The sequence below is a fragment of the Cherax quadricarinatus genome, chromosome 8 (genome assembly GCF_038502225.1).
Source record: "Cherax quadricarinatus isolate ZL_2023a chromosome 8, ASM3850222v1, whole genome shotgun sequence".
In the NCBI taxonomy this organism is placed as follows: Eukaryota; Metazoa; Arthropoda; class Malacostraca; order Decapoda; family Parastacidae; genus Cherax; species Cherax quadricarinatus.
In genome coordinates, this window is record NC_091299.1 from 44,032,356 (window position 1) to 44,058,125 (window position 25,770).

Consider the following 25,770-nt stretch of genomic DNA (forward strand, 5'->3'; position numbering starts at 1 on the left):
CGCCTTGCTAAACTAGTTTGCTGAATGCATGAAGCACCTATGTGAATAACAGGAAGTAGGTAGGAGAAAAGATGGAGTCAGCCTTGAAGTAGCTGTATGAATGATGAAATAGGTAGAATAGATGGATGAATAAAACAGGTAGTTAAAAGAACGAGAGGAAGCCGGTAGAAGAATAGTGTTCAGTGGTCAGTCGTCACGTGAGGTCACAGACCCTGAGCTGCTTTGGGGATTAGCGTGGACGGTTACAAAGCATGGCTTGCTTCTGCAGTGTTTTAAAAACTGAGTTTGGAGAGTTGAAGGAGGAGGTCTTGCTTCTCCAGGAGGAGATTAGGAGGCTGAAGGTCCACCTCAATGGGCCTGGGAGAGAGTGTGAGGTGGTTGGAGATGTGGGGAATGAGGCTTCTAGCAGTGAGGTGCAGTCTGTCTCTCACTGTGAGGAGGCTGTAGGTGGGGAGGTAGCAACGGGTACCAGCAGTGAGGTGCAGCCCAGCACCTGCTACAAGTGGCGAGTTGTTCACAGTAATGGGAGGCGCATCAGAGTAAGGAAAGTTAAGAGTGAAGATCTGAAGGTAGGAAATCGCTTCTCTGTTCTCCAGGATGAATGTACTTCAGTGGCCAGTGAAGGTAAGGGTACTACTGCCCCTGCTAATGAAGGTAAGCGCATTCTTGTGGTTGGTGACTCTCAGGTAAGATATGTTGACCGTGCTTTTTGTAATAGGAATAAGAAGATGAGAGATAGAGTGTGCTTCCCTGGAGCTGGTGTTGGGGACATTGTCAACAGACTGGATAATATCATGTCAGGTAATGGGAACAAGCCCATTATCTGTCTCAGTGCTGGTGGAAATGATATTGGGAAGGGTAGGAGAGAAGAGCTGCTAGATAAGTACAGGTCAGCTATAGATTTCATTAAGTCTAAGGGAGGGATCCCAATCATATGTAGCATCTTGCCTAGAAGGGGAGTAGGAAATGAATGGTTGTCTAGGGCAATTGGTGTAAATTGCTGGCTAGACAGATACTGCAAGGAACTTGCAATCCCATTCATTGACAACTGGAACAACTTTTATGGCAAACATGATATGTATGCAAGGGATGGGGTTCATCTCTCTGGGGCAGGGGTGGTAGCACTTGCAGACTCGATTGAGAAGGCCATTGGTGAAATGCCTATGATTTTAAACTGATGGAAGATAGAGGTATGGGTGTGTGTGGGAAACAAGCAGGTTGCAACACTAGGGTTGGAAACAGTAAATGTATAAAAGGCATTCAGCATGAAGTTATAAATAAAGACAATAGAACAGGTCAGAAAACAAAGGGGGACAGCAGAGGGCAGCAAGGGACTAGCTCCCTTAAGGTTTACTATACTAATAGCAGGAGTGTTAGAAATAAGATAGATGAGCTAAGATTAATTGCAAGTGCAGGAAACATAGATATTATTGCTATAACAGAGACCTGGCTCAATCTGAAAGATAGAGAGATGCCATCTGAATGTCACATACAAGGCTATAAATTATTCCACACTGACAGGGTCAACAGGAAAGGTGGTGGAGTAGCGATGTATGTCAGAGACAATTTAAATTGTTGTGTTAGACAAGATATTAAATTAGAAGCGTCAGCCACTGAATCTGTTTGGTTACAGCTTCTCGAGGGCCGAGAAAAACTAATTTTGGGTGTGATTTACAGGGCCCCAAATCTTGATAGGGAGTGCAGTAAACTTCTATGGGACGAAATTCGTAAGGCATCTACATACGAAAATGTTGTGCTAATGGGAGATTTCAACTATAGACAGATTGACTGGAGCAATTTGACAGGAAATTTAGAGTCGGGTGACTTTCTTGATACGATCCAGGATTGTTTTTTAAAACAGTTTGTGACAGAGCCAACTAGGGGAAATAACCTCCTTGACTTGGTTCTTGCCAGTAGGGAAACACTAATTAATAATCTTGAGGTTAATGATGAGCTTGGGGAGAGTGATCACAAATCACTCAGTTTTAACATATCATGGAATTCCCCTAATAATGGCAATCAAGTCTCCGTCCCTGACTTTCGCTTGGCTGATTTCATAGGACTGAAAAATTACTTAGGTGGGCTGAACTGGAATGACCTGACTAGGGGTCAGGTAGGTGGTGATGGTTGCCGATATGATGCTTTCCAGGGCATAGTTCTAGCTGCTCAGTCAAATTATGTTCCAAATAGGGAAATCAGATCAAACAAAAATGATCCTAAATGGATGAACAATAGATTAAAATATCTGATTGGTCAAAAGAGAGGCATATATAGGCAAATCAAAAGAGGAGAGGGGCAATTAAGAAATCGATATATTCAGTTAAAGAGAGAAATAAAAAAGGGAATTAGAAAAGCAAAAAGAGATTATGAGGTTAAAGTTGCAAGAGAATCGAAGACTAACCCAAAAGGATTCTTTCAGGTATACAGAAGTAAGATCAGGGACAAGATAGGCCCACTCAAAAGTTCCTCGGGTCAGCTCACTGACAGTGATAAGGAAATGTGTAGAATTTTTAACACATACTTCCTCTCAGTTTTTACACAGGAGGATACCAGTGATATTCCAGTAATGATAAATTATGTAGAACAGGACGATAATAAACTGTGCACTATTAGGGTCACAAGTGACATGGTCCTTAGGCAAATAGATAAATTAAAACCTAACAAATCCCCAGGCCCTGATGAACTGTATGCAAGGGTTCTAAAGGAATGTAAAGAGGAGCTTAGCACACCTTTGGCTAATCTTTTCAACATATCACTACAAACTGGCATGGTGCCAGATAAGTGGAAAATGGCAAATGTGATACCTATTTTCAAAACAGGTGACAGGTCCTTAGCTTCGAACTATAGACCAATAAGCCTAACCTCCATAGTGGGAAAATTTATGGAATCAATAATTGCCGAGGCAGTTCGTAGCCACCTTGAAAAGCATAAATTAATCAACGAATCTCAGCATGGTTTTACAAAGGGACGTTCCTGCCTTACGAATTTATTAACTTTTTTCACTAAGGTATTTGAGGAGGTAGATCATGGTAACGAATATGATATTGTGTATATGGACTTCAGTAAGGCTTTTGACAGGGTCCCACATCAGAGACTATTGAGGAAAATTAAAGCACATGGAATAGGAGGAGAAATTTTTTCCTGGATAGAGGCATGGTTGACAAATAGGCAGCAGAGAGTTTGCATAAATGGGGAGAAATCAGAGTGGGGAAGCGTCACGAGCGGTGTTCCACAGGGGTCAGTGTTGGGCCCCCTGCTGTTCACAATCTACATAAACGACATAGATGAGGGCATAAAGAGCGACATCGGCAAGTTTGCCGATGACACCAAAATAGGCCGTCGAATTCATTCTGACGAGGACATTCGAGCACTCCAGGAAGATTTGAATAGACTGATGCAGTGGTCGGAGAAGTGGCAGATGCAGTTTAATATAGACAAATGCAAAGTTCTAAATGTTGGACAGGACAATAACCATGCCACATATAAACTAAATAATGTAGATCTTAATATTACGGATTGCGAAAAAGATTTAGGAGTTCTGGTTAGCAGTAATCTGAAACCAAGACAACAGTGCATAAGTGTTCGCAATAAAGCTAATAGAATCCTTGGCTTCATATCAAGAAGCATAAATAATAGGAGTCCTCAGGTTGTTCTTCAACTCTATACATCCTTGGTTAGGCCTCATTTAGATTATGCTGCACAGTTTTGGTCACCGTATTACAGAATGGATATAAATTCTCTGGAAAATGTACAAAGGAGGATGACAAAGATGATCCCATGTATCAGAAACCTTCCCTATGAGGATAGACTAAGGGCCCTGAAACTGCACTCTCTAGAAAGACGTAGAATTAGGGGGGATATGATTGAGGTTTATAAGTGGAAGACAGGAATAAATAAAGGGGATGTAAATAGTGTGCTGATAATATCTAGCCTAGACAGGACTCGCAGCAATGGTTTTAAGTTGGAAAAATTCAGATTCAGGAGGGATATAGGAAAGTACTGGTTTGGTAATAGAGTTGTGGATGAGTGGAACAAACTCCCAAGTACCGTTATAGAGGCCAGAACGTTGTGTAGCTTTAAAAATAGGTTGGATAAATACATGAGTAGATGTGGGTGGGTGTGAGTTAGACCTGATAGCTTGTGCTAACGGGTCGGTTGCCGTGTTCCTCCCTTGAGTCAATGTGACCTGACCTGACTAGGTTGGGTGCATTGGCTTAAGCCGGTAGGGACTTGGACCTGCCTCGCATGGGCCAGTAGGCCTTCTGCAGTGTTCCTTCGTTCTTATGTTCTTATGTTCTTAAAGTAATGCCTCGAGGAGGACAGACGTGGACAGGTAGGCAGGCTAGTAGGGGGAGAGGTAGTGACGTCATGGTTTGACTTCCGCCAGTCATGTGTGCCCTTTGTCCCGCCGCCGCATTGATAGTCCCTGGTGAACCAAGTCTTAATAAAATGTCATAACTTGCACATGGAGCCCAGAATTGAGTCACATAATCTAGGTGACTCCTGTTATTTAATAGTTCTTGATATACATCATAGTAGTCTGGTCACCTTATTACGCAAGCTTAGGCACTGCTGTCTTGTATCAATATAATAATGATATGCAATACCGACAAATAGTTAAGACACATGTGCACTAGTTAGGTATCTATATTCCTAAACGTCTCGCCTGCACAGTAGGCTTCATCAGTCGAATATAGAGGTAATCCTGGTAGAATTACCGACAAACTGTTAAGTAAAATGACACAGATGCAGCTAATGTGACATTTTATTGTGGTAACGTTTTGCTCTCCAGGAGCCTTGTCAAGAGAGCGAAACGTTGCCACAATAAAATACCACATTAGGTGTATCTGTGACCTTTCACCTTAAACGAATACAGAGGTGACAGGTGCAGAATGGAGATAGCATCACAGGAAGCAGGACCTCACTGGTAAGAACATAAGAATTGAGGAACACTGCAGGAAACCGCCTGATCCATGCTAGGCAGGATCTCGGATTCAACTCTTCTCACTCATAAATAGTGGTAGCGCAGTTAAGTTGTAGATAATGTCCTCTGTACCAGGATATCATTGTCTTGCAGTTTGTAGGCGAAATATTTCAGAATAAAAAAATTTGTTGCACAAGTGTCTTATTTATCTGCTGTTGTCTTGGCTTCAGTATAATAGTAGGGATAATTCAGTAATGGTCCCAGATTTTCGTTTAGCACATTACAATGGGCTTACAGAACGCTTATCTGTAGACTGGAGTAACGAAGAGATCTATCAGTATGACAGCTTTCTTAACACAATACATGCTGCCCAAAGGACATTTATCCCATATAAGGAAATTAGATCGAATAGAAATGACCCCAAATGGATTAATAATAGGCTCAAATATCTTTTAGGACAGAAATTTATAGGAATTTATAGGCGTATCAAAAGAGGTGAGGGTCATCTTATGAATCAGTATATTGACATTAAGAGGGACGTTAAAAAGGGGGTAAGAAAAGCTAAACGGGACTGAAATTAAAGTTGCTAGGGATTCGAAAAAAAAGTTTTTTCCAGGTTTATAGAACAAAAGTTAGAGATAAGATAGGTCCCCTTAAAAATAACTCTGGGCATGTCACTGACAAGGAGAATGAAATGTGTTCTATTCTTTATAATTATTTTCTCTCGGTTTTCACTCAGGAAGACACTGACAATATCCCAGTAATTAATTTTTATAGTGGGCTTGAAGATGATAAATTATGCAATCTCACAGTCACCAGTGAAATGGTTATCAAACAGATAGAACGGTTAAAGCAAAATAAATCCCCGGGCCCTGATGAACTTTTTCAAGGGTACTTAAGAGTGTAAAATGGAACTCTGTGAACCTTTAACTAATATTTTTAATTTATCTCTTCGAACAGGTGTAGTGCCTGATATGTGGAAGATGGCTAATGTAATTCCTATTTTTAAAGCAGGGGACAAGTCGTTACTGTCAAATTACCGCCCAATAAGCCTAACCTTAATTGTAGGCAAATTACTAGTCAATTATAGCTGATAATATAAGCCATCTCGATAGACATAATTTTATTAATGATACTCAACATGGTTTCACCAGGGGCCGTTCCTGCCTAGCTAATTTATTAACCTTCTTCAGCAATGCTTTTGAGGCCGTTGATCAGGATAAAGAATTCGATATTGTTTTAGATTTTAGTAAGGCTTTTGATAAAGTACCACATCAAAGACTGTTGAAGAAAGTGGCTGCTCATGGCATTGGGGGAAAAATGCTGTCATGGTTCACTAATAGGAAGCAGAGAGAGTGCATAAATGGGGTTAAATTTGAGTGGGGATCTGTAACAGGTGGCGTTCCACAGGGATCAGTCTTGGGTCCGTTGTTGTTTATAATATATATCAATGACCTTGATGAGGGAATTACTAATGATATGAGCAGATTCGCCGATGACACAGATAGGATAATTGATTCAAACTTAGATGTCACAGAACTTCAGGAGGATTTAGACAAACTTAGTTCGTGGTCAGAAAAGTGGCAGATGCAGTTCAATGTAGATAAATGCAAGGTTTTGAAGCTCGGGAGTGTCCACAACCCTAGTACTTATCAGTTAAATAACGTAGAGCTTAGCCATACAGATTGCGAAAAGGATTTGGGGGTCATGGTAAGCAGTAACCTTAAACCAAGACAGCAGTGCCTAAGCGTACGTAACAAAGCAAACAGATTATTGGGATCTATATCCAGAAGTGTAAGCAACAGAAGTCCAGAGGTTATTTTACAGCTTTATACATCATTAGTAAGGCCTCACCTAGATTACGCAGCTCAGTTCTGGTCTCCATATTACAGAATGGATATAAATTCTCTAGAAAATATCCAGCGTAGAATAACCAAATTAATAGATAGCATTAGAAATCTTCCATACGAAGGACGATTGAAGACTCTTTAACTACATTCACTTGTAAGACGAAGAATGAGGGGAGACATGATCAAAGTGTGTAAGTGGAAAATGGGTGTTAACAAAGGGGATATAAATAAGGTTTTGAGGATATCACTTCAAGAAAGAACCCGCAATAATGGATTCCAATTAGATAAGTTTAGATTTCGAAAGGATATAGTAAAGTATTGGTTTGGAAATAGGGTAGTTGATGAGTGGAGCAGTCTGCCTAGTAGGGTTATTGAAGCTAAAACGTTGGGTAGTTTCAAATTTAATACACGAGTGAGAGGGGTTGGATTTGAGTGAGACTTGTGTAATGAGTAAATAGAATCATCAAAACTTATTTCTTGGGTAGCATTGAAAATTGGGTTGGGCAAGTATTTTGTTAGTGGGAAGGATTGTGAAGGACTTGCCTAGTATGGGCCAACAAGCCTGCTGCAGTGTTCCTCCTTTCTTATGTTGTTAGGTTCTTCACCTTACTAGGCAGGCTGTTCCACTCATCGATTACCCAATTTCCAAACCAATATTTTCCTATATTCTATGTTTGAGGGATATCCTCAAGAGTTTATATCCCCTTAATTGATACCCATCTTCCACTTACACACTTCGATCATGTCTCCCCTCATTCTTCGTCTAACAAGTGAATGTAATTTATGGGATTTCAATCTTATAAATGAAGGTTATTTTAAGTACCAAGGATAGGGACTTCCCATGCATTGAAATGCGTCTGTCACTTTTCAGACTAGACATGAACTCGTTCAGCTCTTCTTGAAGTTGTCTTATTCTCCACTGAGTGTATTATACCGTCTAATTTTGTCGGTGAATTTAATATGTCGCCTTTTATTTCCTCGTCAAGGCAATGTTTCCTCTTAGGGCCGTTTGTTTTAGTAATGTTTAATTTCTTTGTACAGTTTCTGGTCTCCTCCGGATTTCAGAATGTGTTAAATGTTTAAATTAATGAAATAAGCTATTTTCCATATAAAACAAGGGCAGTGGTTTTTGTTACTTTCACTTTACTGTTCTTGTGAGTACTTGTTGCTTGTCTTTCCAGTAAACATATGGCACTGTTAGTGCTACCAACACATTAAATATATGGCACTGTTAGTGCTACCAGCACAGTAAACATATGGCACTGTTAGTGCTACCAACACATTAAATATATGGCACTGTTAGTGCTACCAGCACCTGTTGATCAGGGCATCAACCAGAAGGTCTGGTTTGGGACCGGGCCCAGAAATCGACTTGTACTGACCAACTCAACAACGGTGCTGGTAAAAATGCCAGCGAGGCGTTCTACGCACATTTTTTATATACATTTTGAGATGCAACAAATATTAGCAGAAATAAATGACAGCCGTCTCCGATAATATTACGATAAACATCTAGCGAGCGTCCGGAATACTGGGGTGTTTGAAAAGTCAGAAATTAATATTTATTCTTTTGCTTTCGCTTGGAGGTGCGGGTCATTCTAGGTGGGTGAAGTGTTCACTGGTTGGCCTGGTCAGTCATGCATGTTGCTACCCACCCTACTCCTGCTGGAGGCTCCTCTTATGTTATTATTAAGCAAGATTGTGTACATCAGCAGTGTGCTGTTACCATATTTTATATAAATACATTAATTCGGTTCCTGACCAGCTGGGCTGTAGTTCGTACGTTGGACTGCATGCGGCCAGCCGTAAGTCTTGATTCAGGAAGCATAGTCTGGGACCTTTACGTTGACTGGTAACATTTGCCGTGGATCTCCGTGAGGTGCTAAGCATTTTCAGCCTGTTTAGAGCTCGGCGTACACATAACAACGTAACTTGTGCCGAGGTCTTTGCAGAGGAGAGAGAGAGAGAGGGAGAGCCCTTAGCTCCTCGTATGAGGAGCTAAGGGCTCTGTTTGTGATCAGAGCTGTTGACTCTTCTCCCTGCCCCCTCCCCCCTCAAACAGTGCTTGAGATAAATCTTCAGTAGGCAGTGGATGCAGAGCCTTAAGTGCCGAGCCCCGGTGATGACTGGTGCTAATTTCTTGAAGCATGCTTTTGTTAATGCTTCCGGGATAAAGGTGTTCACTGACTGGTCAAAGAGCAAGAGTGGTGTTGGTTTTGCTGTGATTAACAGTGAGAGCTCGTGTGGTGCCCAGTTACTAAGCGAGTCTCCTGTGTTCACTGTGATGCTCTAAGCAATCTCTGCTACTCCCGTCCTGATAGCTGGCTTAGTTGGATCTTAGTTCACTGTCTGTTGAGATTCCCAATGTGCTCTGCTCTGACACATTATGCTTCTGTCCACTTCACTTCAAATGATCCAGTGGTTGCCTCCAACTTGGCACAAGTATGTGGAATTTTTTTTCTTCTCGGGTTATGTTGGTGTCCTGGGAAATATGCCGAGGCGAAGATGGCTATAATCAGCTCAGTCTGTAGCAGACTAGTGATTTCGTGAGCCACATACATAAATAGGTCCTCAAGAAATAGCAGGTCTGGTGGTCTCTACAGGTAAGAACCAAGTTAAATAGGGTTCGGTAAGGCATGGGAGTTTGGCTCCTCCTCCAACAGGAATCGTAACTTTAAGATAACTATCAGTTAAGAATCTGGCGTATAGTCTTACCCATTGCTACTTGTTTGCAGGTGCTCTTGCTTCCATGTGTAGCTCGTGGTATGTAGTTAACTGAGGAACACATTGTAACTGTTTGCCCTCAACTTAGGCCTTTCCATTTTTGTCGTGGTTGATTATAAGAATCACGGAACTCTCATTAACATTGTAATTTACTTAACTGATGCAGGTTGTTTTAGCTTGGTGTGATAGTATTTTGTTGTCTATTTCATTCTAGTAGTTTATATATTTTTTCTAATTTTACGTTGGTTGTGATATATTTATATTTTTTGTAAAGTAAAAGGACACAAGTGCAACTAATGTGATATTTATTGTGGCAACGTTTCGCTCTCCAGGAGCTTTATCAAGCCATTACGTAATGGATTGATAAAGCTCCTGGAGAGCGAAACGTTGCCACAATAAATGTCACATTAGTTGCACTTGTGTCCTTTTTACTTTACATATTGTCGGTAATTCTACCAAGTTTATTATTTATATTTTTTGTTGCCAAGACCACTGAGTTAACAGCCATATCAAAGCGGAACAAAGCTCAGGTTGTCTCAACACTGCCTACCTTTCCACCTGTGAACTGACTATTATTATTCTGATAAAAAAAATGAACGCAAAATCCAAATGGGTAATATTGCGCTGTGCAGTAATAATAACAACTTTGTTAACTTTGATTTTTCACTTGAATAATTATGTTCCTATGGGGAAGTACAAAACTCGTAATGATCATAGCTTCTAAGCCTAAGGGATGGGAGGCAGTCAAGTGTGACTCCAGTGAAGGGAGAGTAGCTCAAAGTTCTTGGATCAAGACAACTTTCTTGAAGGGAATGTTTGTTACTATTACGCCTCAAAATAGAAATCCTTCATTTTCGTCTTTAAATCCTTTGGGAGCCTGTTGAATATTAGATTTGCCTTATCCTGCTGATTATTACACCAACAACACGAGCAATAACCATCGTAGAGGCTGAGAAAGGCGAGAGAAATCTGGTATAGCTATTCACGCTACCTGTACATAGTTATCGATGTAGCTTCACCTTCAGTATTTCCAACAGATAACTCGTTACGTCACATGCAGAACCTGTGTTGTCAATTTATTTTTTTTAATGTTTGCAGGGCTTGTGCATATGAGGAAATTGTGCCTATTTTAATAAAATTTTGTGGTCAAAGTCTGTTTAGGGAAGGGGGAAAGGAATGATGGGGTGAATTACAGGTGTAAGTTCACTCTGTACATGTCCGAAATATGTATGGAGGAAGGTATTAGCTGTATCCGTGTGCGTGGTAGTAGGTCCTCCGTAGGTGTAATGAATAGGTAGTAAACTGTCTTGTGTCCGTATGTTTGTGATTATACTGTCTCCCGACTCTGGGTCACCTGAATGTGGTGGTGAGGTTTTAGTAGGTTAGTTACTAGGTTTAAGGGCCTTTTCTCTGGAAGGGGGTGCCATTCTTCTCGCCGGAAGGTTGTCTGTTCAAGAATTCAGCATCTCTTTCTACATAAATGGTGATATTATTTCCTCTTTCGCAGAAATGAATATGGATTGCAAAATGTGAAAAATAGTTTAGTTTTTCTTGTTTTGTGATAATTTATACTTTGACAGGCGGAAGTGGTTAACGAGTGTAAGTCTGATAATGTTCAAAAATGAAATGTTTAACCCAAACGGTTCTAGTGTTTTGTATATAAAATAAAGCACTCTGTAGGTATAGTAAATAGGACCTAGTATAATAAGGCTCTTGTGTCTGTATGTGTGATGGTACCTCTGTATGGGTAGTGGATTGTTAATGCCAAGTATAGCAGGGTACTCCTCAGACAACACCACAGACTGGGCGCTGGTCTCGTAACTAGAACTTTCAGAAATGTTACTCGTAAGGTTTTTCACCATAGGAAAATGCTTGGCGTAAAGTAAGTCATCGAGGTAAGAGGTGTATTAGAAATGTGTGAATGAGATGTCCACAGGGGTGGTGTTAGCACTTTTTTTTTCTCCCCGTTATTTTACCAGGTAGTGATTGTCAGAATGGAATAAGGTGGTGGTTAAGGGTAAAGTGAAGCAGCCTGTCCATAGTAAAACTAGAATTATCCCGTAGGTTGTATGTATTTGCTACCGGGTGCTTGTGGCACTCCCATTTACGGTTTCTTATGAGTAGTGGCTTCTGCTTACAACCACAGTGACCTTAAATACAAAAAAGGCACAATACCAATACCTTTGGGTTGTCTTTCTTCTGCCCTGTGTATTTGTTCCTTTATTTATTTATTTTTTTTTTTACCCCCCCCCCCCCCTCGGTGTTCTTGCTCTTACTCTGTGGGCACCTAGCTCACTTGCAGTGCTCCTCTTTCTTAGTATATTTGACTGGCCCCTCCTACTCTTACTACCTCCCCCACTCATCATCATCGTCGTCGTCGTCGTCGTCGTCGTGCAATAGCTAGTAAGGCCCTTGCGGGCCTCTACAGGCTGCAACCTGCCTCCCAACGCACCAAACTACACCTCTACAAATCCCTAATACGTCCTCTGATAACTTACTCTCCTCTAGCCCTCTCTTGCAGCTAAAACAAACTTACTTAAACTGCAGCGTGTCCAGAACAAGGTGCTGCGCTGGGTGCTTTGTTAGATGGGAGGACTTGGCCACAAGCGAGTCTCTCCATGCCCAATTAGACATCCCTGCGCTGAATCTGTACTGGACGACACTCAGTGACAGACAAACTTGAGACACGACATAACTACTGGACCTCTCTTCTTGACGAAGACATTCGCAGACCCACAAACCAACACAACCTTTTCTACTCCTTGCATGATCCTGCTCCTAACCCTATTTACAAATAACATTTGGATTCTTGTCAGGTACCTTGCGATGTTCCTTCTCTGACCCACGCTCGCCTTTGCTGCTGGGTTAAGCCCTGGTTCTATTTCTACAATTAAGAACACTCCTTTTCAGCGCTATTCTTCGTCTGTTCCGTCTTCCCCGCTCATGTCATTGGGATCTTACCTGCACTTCATTCGTTCGTTCGTTCGTTCGTTCGTTCGTTCCTTTTCGTTAGTGTGGCTTTGTAAATGGTCCAAGTCGGACCGAAACGTCGTCGTAAGCTCCTCTCTTCTATGTGCGGGTTATTTGTGTACAGTGACCTTGTGGGTTGTTAGTGTCTGCCGCTCAGGTGCTTGTTACCCTCAACCGCAGCAGCCTCTTGTGCTGCGGTTGTGAAGGTAACAACCGCAGCACATTTTTTATTGTGGGTTAGGTTAGGTTAGGTAAGGTTCGTCAGGAAACAGGACAAATGTTTCCTGACGCGGGTCTTAGTCAGATGATGACCCGCCTTTGGAGCTTTTGGTCATCTGACCGAGGCCTTCCGCTGGCTTACCGGTCCACCCCTTTAAAAATTATGGTCATTTATAACCAGTATCTATTTTATTGTGGGTAGTAGCAACTTCCAGGTGCTTGTGGCCCTCGCAACCACAATGACCTCTTGAATTTTTTTTATAAAAATCTTATTTTTATATAAACGTAACTTCAGGGAAAATTAAAATAATAAAAGACTAACGCGTGATGTTTGTCAGTGGAAAAAGTCGTTATTGCAAAAGCTGGAGTGTTGTGGCGCGGTCACGGGGTCAGTTCCACTGGTTGGCTCTTGATCGACTCGAGTGGGAAAATTGGAAAGCTAATTGTCAGATTGGCTAAATCACGTGTGAGAGGTGTAGCACTAGGGTGTCTGAATCGTGGGGGGGGGGGGTAAGTAGGTAATTAGAACATAAAATTTTGTGGGGTGGGTTCCAGGTTACATATGGTAGTAATTGTACTGTCCTAGTTGCATGCTCCCGACGTCAGGGTCACCTTAATGTGGTGAGTTACGTAGCGAAGATTTTCACCTATTCATGAAATTTTACTCTGGGGTGTTATTGAAGGGGCTGTAGTTTAATCTTTGCTTCCACCAGTTTTAGTGTTGAGGTGGTCTGCACCGCCCAGAGGAATTGGACCAGGATGGACATGGTGAACCACCTGGTGACTGCCTAATGGTGGAAGCATTAATTAATGAAGGTCAAATTCTGTTCCAAGAGTGCTTACTGACAGTTACCAACATTTTTTGTTGGTTCGTCCTTGCTCACTACTAGCAAATGCTGCCAGCTCTTCCGACTGTAAACAGACGGTTTTGTTACATTGCTGTGTTAAACTGGATGATGCTGATGGATACCTGGAGAAGATTCCTGGGGAAGGGGAGGGGGGGTCAACACCCTTGCAGTTTGTCACCAGACCAGGCCGCCTGAAGAATCAAGACCTGATAAACCAGGCTGTTACTGCTGGCTGCGTGTAGTCCAACGTACGAACCACAGCCTGGCTCTTCAGACACTGATTTGAGAAACTTGTCTGGTTCCCTCTTGGAGAGATAGAGGTTCGTTAGTAATTTATTTTATGCGTGGAGGGAGGGCATTGAAGACTTAAGGAATCTGACACTCGTCACGCCTCTGCTTTTTTAGTGGAAGCATTTTGCACAGACTGCCTGCCGGATCTCTGTCATATGGAATGATTTCAGTGTTCACGTTTGGGACCAGTCTCCAGGATTTTCCAGGTGTAAATTATGTACCTAGCTACTTTTCATTCTGGGGTTGTACCCCGGGAAGGGTAATGAGTGGTCCACAGGAGAAAGTTAGCACTAGTTTCTTGTGTTGAGTGTAGGGACTAGTGGCAGGGCAGTGATTTCGTTTGCTTAATGTTGAGTTTTGGTGATGACTTATGCTAATATTAGGGATAAAGGCGTTTATTGATGGATCACAGAACACGGGAGATGTTGGCTTTGCTGTATGATTACCGGCGAGGACTCATACTGTGCACAGTTGCCTTCACTGTTGAGCTCCGTGTAATCCTTCCTGCTGTTATCCTGAAAGTTGGGTTGGTTATATTCGGTTCACTGTTTACTCAGCCAGTGTGTTCAGTTCATCATGGTCCGGTATGCTTCCGTCCGCTCTCTGGGTCCAAAAAATATAGTAGTGATTATGAGGTCGTCACGTGCTGCACAAGGATGTGACTGTTGGTTGCTGTGAATATTGATGCCAGGAAATGAACAGGCAGATGGGAAGGCACCGGCTGTTAAAACGAGTTCACTTTATAGCAGACTTATCTTTGACACTTCATGGACTTCATACTAGGGATGGAAAGTGCCTATTTATTTATTTATTTATTTGTGTCGATACCGAAAATTAAGCCAACAGAAATACCATCAAAATTAGTAGATACCCTCAGAAACTGATACCAGTACCATAAAAATTAGGTGATATCCAACAATACCTATACTCAGTTTAAGGCTGATACCGATACCACCAAAACTGATTGATAGCACCGATGCCGATATTTTGGTACACCCCTTCAACATTAGATTTGGATTTGGCAAGTGGCAGACCTGGTGTGCCCTACAGGATTCAGTAGCCCTGGGAGGGGAGAGGGGGCTTAGCCCTCACCCTCCAGCAGTAATTGTCACTTTTAGACGAATTTCTGTAATGGCCACAGTCACCTGTTAGCAGGTGCTTCTGCCCCTGCTCCTTCCCTTCCCTGCTGTGTAGCTTGTGAGATGTAGCTGACTGTGACACACAACTGCTTGCTTAGGTGTTTCTGATTTTGTCATGATTTTCATTATTACCTAGATGCCTCCAGGGATCTCGGTGACCTTTAAGGAGTCTTAATTGGATTTTTTAAACTGATGCTGGTTAATTTTTGCATGATGTGATACAATTTGTTTTATTCATGCTAGTAAATTTTCAGCTATTGTGTGCGTGTGTGTACTCGCCTAGTTGTGGTTACAGGGGTGGAGTCACAGCTCCTGGCCCCGCCTCTTCGTTGGAGGCTACTAGGTCTCACTTCCTGCTCCATGAGCTTTATCATACCTCTTCTTAAAGCTATGTATGGACCCTGCCTCCACTACATCACTTCCAGACTATTCCACTTCCCGACAACTCTGTGACTGAAGAAATACTTCCTAACATCCCTGTGATTCATCTGAGTCTTCATCTTCCAACTGTGACCCCTTGTTGCTGTGTCCCATCTCTGGAACATCCTGTCTCTGTCCACCTTGTCGATTCCTCGCAGTGTTTTGTATGTCGTTATCATATATACCCTCTTTTTTGTCCTCCAGTGTTGTCAGGTCGATTTCCCTTAACCTCTCCTCGTAGGACATACCCCTTAGCTCTGGGACCAGTCTAGTTGCAAACCTTTGCACTTTCTCTAGTTTCCTTACGTGCCTGGCTAGGTGTGGGTTCCAAACTGGTGCTGCATACTCCAATTATGGGCCTAACGTACACAGTGTACAGGGACCTGAACGATGCCGTATTAAGATATCGGAATGCTGCTCTTAGGTTTGCTAGATGCCCGTAAGCTGCAGCAGTTATTTGGCTGATGTGCGCTTCAGGAGATTTGTCCGGTGTTATACTCGCCCCAAGATCCTTTTCCTTGAGTGAGGTTTGTAGTCTCTGGCCCCTTAGACTGTACTCCGTCTGCGGTCTTTGCCCTTCCCCAATCTTCAAGACTTTGCACTTGGTGGGGTTGAACTCCAGGAACCAGTTGCTGGACCAGGCCTACAGCCTGTCCAGATCCCTTTGCAGTTCTGCCTGGTCCTCGTCTGATTGAGTTCTTCTCATCAACTTCACATCCCCAAACAGGGACACTTCGGAGTCTATTCCTTCTGTCATGTCGTTCACAAATAGCAGCAACCGTCTTAGGACTGACCCCTGTGGAACCCAGCTCGTCACAGGTGCCCACTCTGACACCTCGCCATGTACCATGACTCGCTGTTGTCTTCCTGACAGGTATTCCCTGATCCATTGCAGTGCCTTCCCTGTTATCCTTGCCTGGTCCTCCAGCTTTTGCACTAATCCCTTGTGTGGAACTGTGTTAAACGCCTTCTTACAGTCCAAGAAAATGCAATCTACCCACCTCTTTCTCTGTTGTCTTACTGCTGTCACTCTCATAGAACTCCAGTAGGTTTATGACAAAGGGTTTCCCATCCCTGAAACCGTGCTGGCTTACTGGCTCATTCCTTTCTAGGTGCTCCACCACTCTTCTCCTGATAATCTTCTCCATGACTTGGCATACTATACACGTCAGTGACACTGGTCTGTAATTTAATGCTTCGTGCCTTTCTCCTGGTTTTTTAAACACGGACTACATTTGCTGTCTTCCATTCATCAGGTAGTCTCCCTATTTCGATAGCTGTGTTGAAGATTGTTGTTAGTGTTACACACAGCTCCTCTGCTCCCTCTCTGAGGACCCATGGAGAGATGTTATCCGGCCCCATCGCCTTTGAGGTATCTAGCTCTCTGAGCAGCCTCTTCACTTCTTCCTCGGTTGCATGTATTGTGTCCAACACTTAAAGGTGTACCCCACCTCTCCGCCTTTCTGGAGACCCTTCTGTCTCCTCTGTAAACACTTCTTTGAATCTCACGTTGAGCTCCTCGCATATTTCGCAGTCGTTTCTTGTGGTCTCCCCTCCTTCCTTCCTCAGCTTGATTACCTGGTCCTTGACTGTTGTTTTGCTCCTGTTGTGGCTGTACAACAGCTTCGGGTCAGATTTAACTTTCACTGCTATGTCATTTTCGTATTGCCGTTGGGCCTCCTTTCTTACCATAATCAACAGCGTTGCCCTGCTCGCATCCGAGCCCTTCAGGCCATTTCAGCCAGTGTGTCAACCATTGCTCTTTTACTCTCAGCATACTCTTACCTGCTGGTGTGTGTGTGTGTGTGTGTGTGTGTGTGTGTGTGTGTGCGTGTGTGCGTGTGTGCGTGTGTGCGCGCGTGCATATATAAAATATTTAGTCAGGAGCACTGAATGACATTCAGAGCGCTCTTCAAATTTCAAAACTACCTACCCTCAGGCTCCCTCTTCCTTACCCCATCTCCCTGTCTACCTTTCAGCACGATTTTATACTCTTGCCTCACCACTTGTTCAGGTCTCACCAGGTGTCCAGTTTGCCCCGTGACGTGCATTTCCTTACCGACACGACTCCTCTCCCTCCTTCCTAACTGCACCTTGCCCGTGGCCCCTGGTTCACCTTCACCTGCAGGTAGGAACAGGTACACACCTTCAGCCGGTCCCTCTTTCCTAATTCAGCAGGACGCCTGAGTCAGAGATGCACCACCACGGGACCTGCTTCCTCGCCCTGCTGCTTATTATCGTTTTCCTGTCTGTTAGAGATTCTGGAGATCGTCCCAAGTAGGACATTTTGGTTGTAACGGCCTGGTCACTCAGGCTGTTGGTGCTAGTATCGAACAGTCGAAAAAAATTAATAATAATAGTTTCTACAAGTACATGCACAAGGTATACAGGCCTAGCTGACATCAGCCACTATAGAAAGCCGCTTGTTATGCAGGGCATTTCAGGCAAATTAGGTCAGTTTTGTCCCAGGATGCAACCCACACCAGTCGACTAGCACCCAGGTACCCATTTTACTGATAGGTGAACATAGACAACCGGTATAAAGAAACACGCCCAATGTTTCTACCCTCTCCGGGAATCGAACTCGAAAAATCGCCATGTGAAGCTAGAGCTTTAGCCACCAGGCCACGGGCTACCGTAATAGACCATAGTCCGGCTGCTAACGGAACTGAGCCGATCTGTGGTGTCAAAATATTTACGTTGAAAAACTTAAGTATATAGCGTGCGGTTACTCTCCTCTGAAGGACGTTTCCGGGGGGGGGTCAATACCCCTGTAGTCCGGTCCCAGACCAGGCCTGGAGGACCAAGGCTTGATCAACCAGGCAGTTACTGCTGGCTGCACGCAGTATTATGTACGAAATCACAGCCTAGCTGGTCAGGCACTGATTTGAGGAACTTGTCCTGTTCCGTCTTCAAGACAGACGGGGATGGCGTTAAATAACCGGGAACCCTTGACTCGACAAGTTTTCTTAACGTAGCCTACTCGTCGCGCCTCTGCTTTTTATTGAAGGTATTTTGCACTGTCTGCCAAGTCTATTGTCATACTGAATGATTTCATTGTTCAAGTTTAGGACCAGTCCCTCCAAGATTTTCCAGTTGTAAATTATTACATCTTTCTTGCATACGTTCCAAGGAATGCAGTTAAAGGGATTTCAAGAGTTTCCAAATGGTTCAGATGCTTGATTGAGTCTAGTATATATGAACAGTGACATGGGCCTCCACTGACACCGTCTACATTGTCTCAGAAGTTCCCCTTCTACCTGTTGCTATCTTGCAACATTGCATAGCTCCTGACGACCCATGAGAGTGCGAAAGATCTAGAGCTGAAGATTTCCACCCCATGTGGCTTGTTCTGCATTGTTAAGATCGCCTGTTTGCGATTGTATTATATAGTGCGCCATGTGTTGAAGCCTCCATACACTGAATTTAAATTCGTCACCTTAATCAGATATACGTGAATTTACTACGTACAATGTAAAAGGTACATCTGAATTATTTTTATAGGCTTCAGAAGTGTGCAGTCAGCCATGTTTTCTGATACATTCGTTAAATTTCCGTTTATATTTAAGAAGGGTTCACTAATTTGTCTACCTTATATAACTGGGTTTTAACCATTGTTTTATTTTGAACGATAACCGAGTTTTCTATTTAGTTTTTATTGTTCGATATTGGTTCTTAGCATTTGTAAGGTGTACTGGCACGGAATACATCTTAGAATTCATTCTTACGGATGATCATTTTTATTTATTATATTGAACAATTGTTAATGTATCTTAATACTGGCTAGTTCATTCTCATTTATATTAACTCACGCAAGTCTCACAACACAAAACCATTTGTATGTACTACAACTGTGTCCCCGCTTACTACACGCATTTAGTTTGTTCAGACTATATTATCTGTTGACCTGTTATAATACCGGGGGTCATACTCCAACGGCCCGATCCCAGGCTCATCCTGATCAGTCAGTGTGTTGGTGGTAGCTACAAGCAGTGCAGCGTAGGCACCACAGCCCGGCTGATTGGGAACTAGCTTGAAGCAGTAATGAAGTTCCTGTTTGACTAGGGAGGGGGGAGGCTGTTGGTAATTCCTCTTACATATGAAGGGAAGGCGTTTTAAAATGTTGGACCCTTCACACTTATTGAGTTTAAGGAGAGTGTGCTTTTTGCAGTGTGAGGCATTATTTAGAAATATTTTCCCACTTGTGCGTACACACTCGAGTGAGCAAGCTGAGAGTTTTGGGTGCTAAGCCGTTTCACCGGAACAGCAGCTGGAGACTGACATATAATGATATAATTACAAAATTTATTCCTGTCCAATTTAATTTACACACTACTGTATATTGTGTTAGGTGTTATGCTGGGTGGTGGTGGTGGTGTGAAGCAAGTTGATGACATCCCTCAATCTTCCTGTCCTCATTCCTCCATATACTATTCTCGGGTCTGTAATTTCTCATGAAGGTTACCTATAATCGATTTCAGGGATCATCGCCCCCTCGGGCCTCTTGGTTGATGGCCTGATTACTCAGGCTGTTTGCGCTAGCCGCATGCATCCCAGCTGATGAGAACTGATTTCAACTGAACCAGGTCCGTTTGGAAGACAGTTTTCGGTATTAAGGTCCAAACAAATGCCATAAAATCTTCACAAAAGGCAGACACCACTTCACAAGCTGTTAATATGTTTCCATCTAAAAGTGTGTACCTTTGATATATGTTTGAAGGGTTTCGAGAGCTTTATTTAATGTTGCAGCCCAATACTGGGCCAGACTTGTCTGGTGCTTGCGGCCTGCTGGCCCACATCACAGCATAGTTGATCTAGCACTTGACGGATAAATGGCCATTATCCTCTTGAAAACTAACACTTCTTCCGGAAGTGTTAAATGGTCTGGGATGTTGATAAAATGTTTTCTTATGGGGGACATCTCACGCATCTTTTAGTGGGGTTATTTTATGCATTCTCCCATCTCTCGCTCCAGTATGTTGAGGCAGTTCAGATTTGGGACAAGGTCCTGAAGCACCTATGTATATACAGTATTATCAAACAAATATATATTTAGGACTTTCAGGCATTCCCAGTAATTTAAATCCTCCACTTAGTCTGTGCAGACCATAAATGATTCTCTGCTCCATCTATCTCTCCTGCCCTGAAAGGAGCCACTAACACTGAACTATCCTCCGAGAGAACACACACGTGATTTGAAAAGTAATACCATTGTCACTATTTCTCTGGTTTTGACAGTTCTCATTATCCATAATGTTTCACCACGAGTATCTTCATCAGTCGTAATGTAGACTAAGCTAAAACTATACTGTATAATACCCAGTTTTAGCTTCGTCTGTATGAGGACTGATGAAGCCACTTGTGACCAAAAGTTCCCTTCAATAAATGTCTTGAACTGTTTACAAGTATCATTTTCCACAGCAGATACCCGGAACCTGTGTACAAGTTTACATCAACCAGGCTGTGATAGCCATGTGGGCCAACGAGATGCTTACAGCGTTAGGCTGGTTAAACAAGCAAAAAAAAAATCCGGCCCAGTCGTGATATACCCGGTCATTAGTATATCACAAGTATATCTTGATAATTTTAGTGTTATGGTATATAATGGAAAGTACTTTTACTAAAGGCTTGGAGTAAGTATTGTTTTATATTTAGAAATGTTGAGCCGGAGAGACCATGTCACATAGAGTAGTAATACTGGAGCCAGTATAATTATGCCACATAGAGCAGTAATACTGGAGCCAATGTAATTGTCACATAGAGCAGTAATACTGGAGCCAGTATAATTGTCACAGAGCAGTAATGCTGGAGCTAGTATAAATATGCCACATAGAGCAGTGATACTGGAGCCAGTATAATTATGCCACATAGAGCAGTAATACTGGAACCAATGTAATTATGCAACATAGAGCAGTAATACTGGAGCCAGTATAATTATGCAACATAGAGCAGTAATGCTGGAGCCAGTATAATTGTTTTAAAGTTGAAAACATCCACGACGTACGTTCTAATACTGTGGATATGTAGTTTAAAGACAGTTTGCACTCACATGGAGGGTGGGGGGGGGGGAGTGCTTAACTCTTTTTTTGTGCGTATTGTAGTGCGTTTGTCATGTTTTCTCTCGACTTTGTAAGATTGACGACGGGTGTGGAGGTCGGCCCAGACACTGAGGGAGGGGTCTGTGTCCTCACATTTCGAATGTAATGAAAGGGGGGGGGGGACCTTTGGAGGGCGATGAGGAAAGTCTGAAAATGTTGGGAAAGTGGCGGAAAGCAGTGACTGGTGCTCGTGTATTACTGTACAAAAAGCACTGCAAATCTATCGTGGCAGGAAACTGTCTTGTAAAAATGTATACGCTTTTGCGTTAGACTTAGCAACGTGTGGACAATGAAGACGTACAGTTATGACAAACAAAAATATAAGTCAATAGTTTTCACGAGAACTATAGAATTGTTTTAACTTTCCTTTTGTGTCGAGTGTTTGTAAGAAAAAGTTGGAAAATAATTACTGTGAGTGATGGTAGTAACGTAGAGTATGGCGCGTGACTTCCTGTTTTACAGTGTTATGGCAGTGATGACATTACCGTGTACCAGCAATTTACTTTAAAACAGCTCTATGCATCTTCCTGTCCGACCGTGTTGAAAACTACACTTTTTCTGTCTGCCCTGAATTATTATAAAGTTCGTCAGGCTGCTAGTTTGATTGCGATGAACTAAATATTATGTAAACTAACGATGTGCTAGTGTTGGTGCAAGCTAGGACCGCTAATAGTTGGTTGTGGGTTGAAAGTTGAGGTAGACGATGCAGGTTGAGGTAGTGGTGCTTGCTGTGGTGACAGACATCACACTTGCCGTTGAAAGGCTTCCCGTCGCCCCAACACTATACGAGAACCTCTTATCTGTTTTTAGTGTTGGAGACTTACTCTGTTTCAGCATTAAAATTCTCATTTTGCTTCATGTTTAGAATGCTGTTATGTACTTTTTTTTAACTAATGGTTGTCTCTATTGGCCGTTTAGGAACTACTTAATATTTTTGGACAATGCTATACAGTTTCATCTGATTTGAGCCAAATATGTCATTTATTTACACGGGTTCGAGTCAAGGATCCTGGCTCCGCTTCTTAACTCGTATCCACTGCTTTTATTGCTCTGGCCTCCAGGGGCCCGTTATACTACTACTGAAACTGTATACGATATTAACCACGGTAAGGGTGGGGATTGAACTCGCGGCAAGTGAGTCGTAAAACTCCAGGCCACCGCTTAAGCCACTGGGCCAGCTGGCTACAGTAAGATTCATCCAACTATGTATATTTATGTACTATAGTATATGGGTCACAGTGGGACCCATATGCTATGGGTCCCACTGTGACAAATGCAAGTTTTTACAGGTGAATCTCCCGCCACCGTGGCCGTGACGAACTCTAGCTCAGGTCCCCTTAAAGCCGTCGTTATGACTCAGTCCCCACCCGTACAGTGGTTTAAGATTTCGCGAGTATATGGTATTTGCCTGCCGCCTCTTATGTGTTCTACTTACCACATTTAGGCTGAAAATAGAACTTCCTAACCTCACCGTGGCTCATCTCAATTTTGGGCCTCATAATCTTGCTAAGGTAACAAATGACTTCAAAATAATATTTGTTTATTTTCCTTCCGGGAACATTGGCCCTCTGGAAATGGCATTCACCTCTTTGAAGGGTTCCCATATTTAGATAATAACTCGAAGCTCTAAAACAATTATCCTTTCAATTACCAGCATCTTGGCCCCTCATTGTGCTGGGTCACTTTAACGTGGTAGCTTGGTTTGGACTGCTTAAGCGGACTTAAGATCCCAGCCTTTCTTTATTTGGCTTATCTAGCAGTTTTTTTTCTACATTAGTTAAATTTTGCTCCAGGAAATTTTTTATTATACAATTTCTTCCTCCATTTGCAGTGCTGAGATGGTCCACATCACCCTAAGAGGATTGAACCTTCTGATGGACCACCTGATGGTACATCCTGTTGCTGTTTGGCAGCAGAGGTCTTCGAGGTCACTGAACGTTAGGTTATATACATACATACATACATACATACATACAGTAGATACGTCCTTGGGAAATGTTAGGCTACCTGGAGTGTGTTCCAAGGATTAATGCTCTTGTGGCCCGGTCCCAGACCAGACCTTCACCACAGCCCGGCTACTCAGGCCACTGACTTAAGACACTTGTCCAGTTCCTTCTTGAAGACAACCAGGGATATGCTCGTAATTCTTATGTATGAGGGAAGGGCACTGAAAAGTCTTGATACTTCACACTTACTTTTGCCCTAGTGTACTCATTGCACCCTTGCTTTACGCTGTGGGTATTATACACCGTCTGCCAAGCCTCTGTTCTTATGTTCTTATGTGTGCAGATCTTCCAGGTGCATATTACAATATACCTTTCACCCATGTTCCATGTTTACAGATCGAGGGACTTCAAACATTCCCGGTAATTTAGATGATTAACTGAATAGATGTAAATAATGAAAGTTCTCTGCACATTCTACAGGTCTGCAATTTTTCCTGCCTTGGGAGATGTTTAAGTAAACCATACCACGGGCGGGATAGAACCCGCGATCAGCCATAAAACTCCATTACGATTTCGTGAGTCATGTTCAAGTACTCGTGCCTAGAGAGAACAAATAATTTTAAGAGCATCATCATGGGCTTGTTAAACCGTACTTTGAAGGTTGACGGTTCTTGTTATCCTACCGCATTTTCCTGGTGGTTGCGAGAGTGACTTATGCTCTATTGAGTGATTAGTTTGCTTTATACTCCATTTCAGTATTTATTTCCTCTTCTTTCCATAGCGGAGAAACAAGTTATACAAGATTTGCCAGGTCTGAGGTGTTTGGGTCTCTCCAACAGGGATCGTCACTTGGAAACCAATGTGTCGATTGAGGATCGGGCACACGGGCATCTCATTCATCGCCACTTGTATACAGGTGATCCTGCCTCCCGTGTAACTTCTGGCATGCTGAACATTGTGTAACACCCTTTAACTATTTCGTTGTGGTTTTGTAATTACCAGGGTGCCTCTAGGGATCTCCACACTTAAGGATAGTTTTCCGACAAACAATTTAATGGGAGTTTTAAACTGATGCTGGTTATTATAGCTTTTTATAATGTTAGTATTGTACTCAAGATAGCGAATTTGTTTGTTAATTCTGTCTTTAATGCTCTCATTTGTTATAATTTTTTCTTGCAACGATCCTTGAATGATAATAAAGTACAAGTGTTTTTTAACTCTCAATGCAGCCTACCTATCTACACCTACATTGTTTCTTTATATTTAACAAACTTACTGTTGTCCTTTAACTTCGCTTTCACATTAATTTCAGAAAGTGAATATAAATTCTTTTCAAACCAGTGCCCGACACGACCAGGATTTAGTTGTATATTTTATTGCATTAAAAAACTAGTGTCCTCATTTTCAAATATGTTTCCAATAGCCCTGGCTGTAGCCCTAGCTTTATGAAAATATTGGTGCGTGTTTGTAATTCCCCCAATGTGCAATGCTGAAGATTTCATACAAATCAATTGGGGGATAATATAACATACAAAACAAGAATGCAACATAAACCTCAATTAATATTTCTTGAAACCCACCTTAACTGAGTTTTCTCCATGCAGGATAATTGTATTTGTGGCCATTTTCGGAAATACAATTCCTCAAATTATGGAAAAAGCTCTCAAAATATTGGTAAAAAAATCATAAAACACAAACTATTGTATGTATTCTGTTTTCTACGTGGCCTTGTATAGATTATCATCTATACCAATATCTAAAATTCAGTGGCGTGGCTTTTTAAAACCAGAATTGCAACCAAAACTAAAGGCAGGAGTTGAAGGAAACTTTCCACTGTCAAGGCTGGCCAAACACAGTTGCTTGATTAATTGGGTTGAAAACTTGTCGACTACAAGAGGGTCATTAAAACTCCATAAAACCTGCTCACCCGTCAAGAAATTTTAATCCCTAAATTAGAAATTTAAGTAACCTGTGTGTATACACTGGGAGACTTACAAGTACTGAGAGTTTTGAGATATTGTGAGTACTTATTCCTCAATGGAACCACGTTACAAATGTCTAAATTTCACAAATAATGCATTACATGGAGATAAATCCACAAATAATTACGTTATTTTTTCTGTCTTCATGAAAGTGACTCGTTACCGTCGTTACCAAGTTACATCCAGGTACAACATTAATTAGAGATCTTCAAATTAAATGCTGCTTAATAACGAGAATTTTAATAGCCTCTTAACCTGTTTTAATATTTTAAAATGTTTCATAATTTTAAATCAGTGACCATATGTCCCCTAAGACTACGTAAGGTTTCCGGTGATTCACTTTAAGCTGCTGAAATTCC

The 25,770-nt window shown here is 42.2% G+C and overlaps 1 protein-coding gene across 1 annotated transcript in view; it reads left to right on the top strand.

Moving 5' to 3' along the window:
* Positions 1 to 25,467, top strand: part of LOC128685502 (nuclear distribution protein nudE-like 1-B) — a 259,576-nt gene extending 234,109 nt beyond the window's left edge. The window contains exon 4 of the mRNA XM_053772070.2: positions 24,269 to 25,467. Coding sequence (XP_053628045.1) covers positions 24,269 to 24,301 — 33 coding nt within the window. The 3' untranslated portion in view covers positions 24,302 to 25,467. The remainder of the gene's footprint in view (positions 1 to 24,268) is intronic.
* The last annotated feature ends 303 nt before the right edge of the window (positions 25,468 to 25,770 follow it).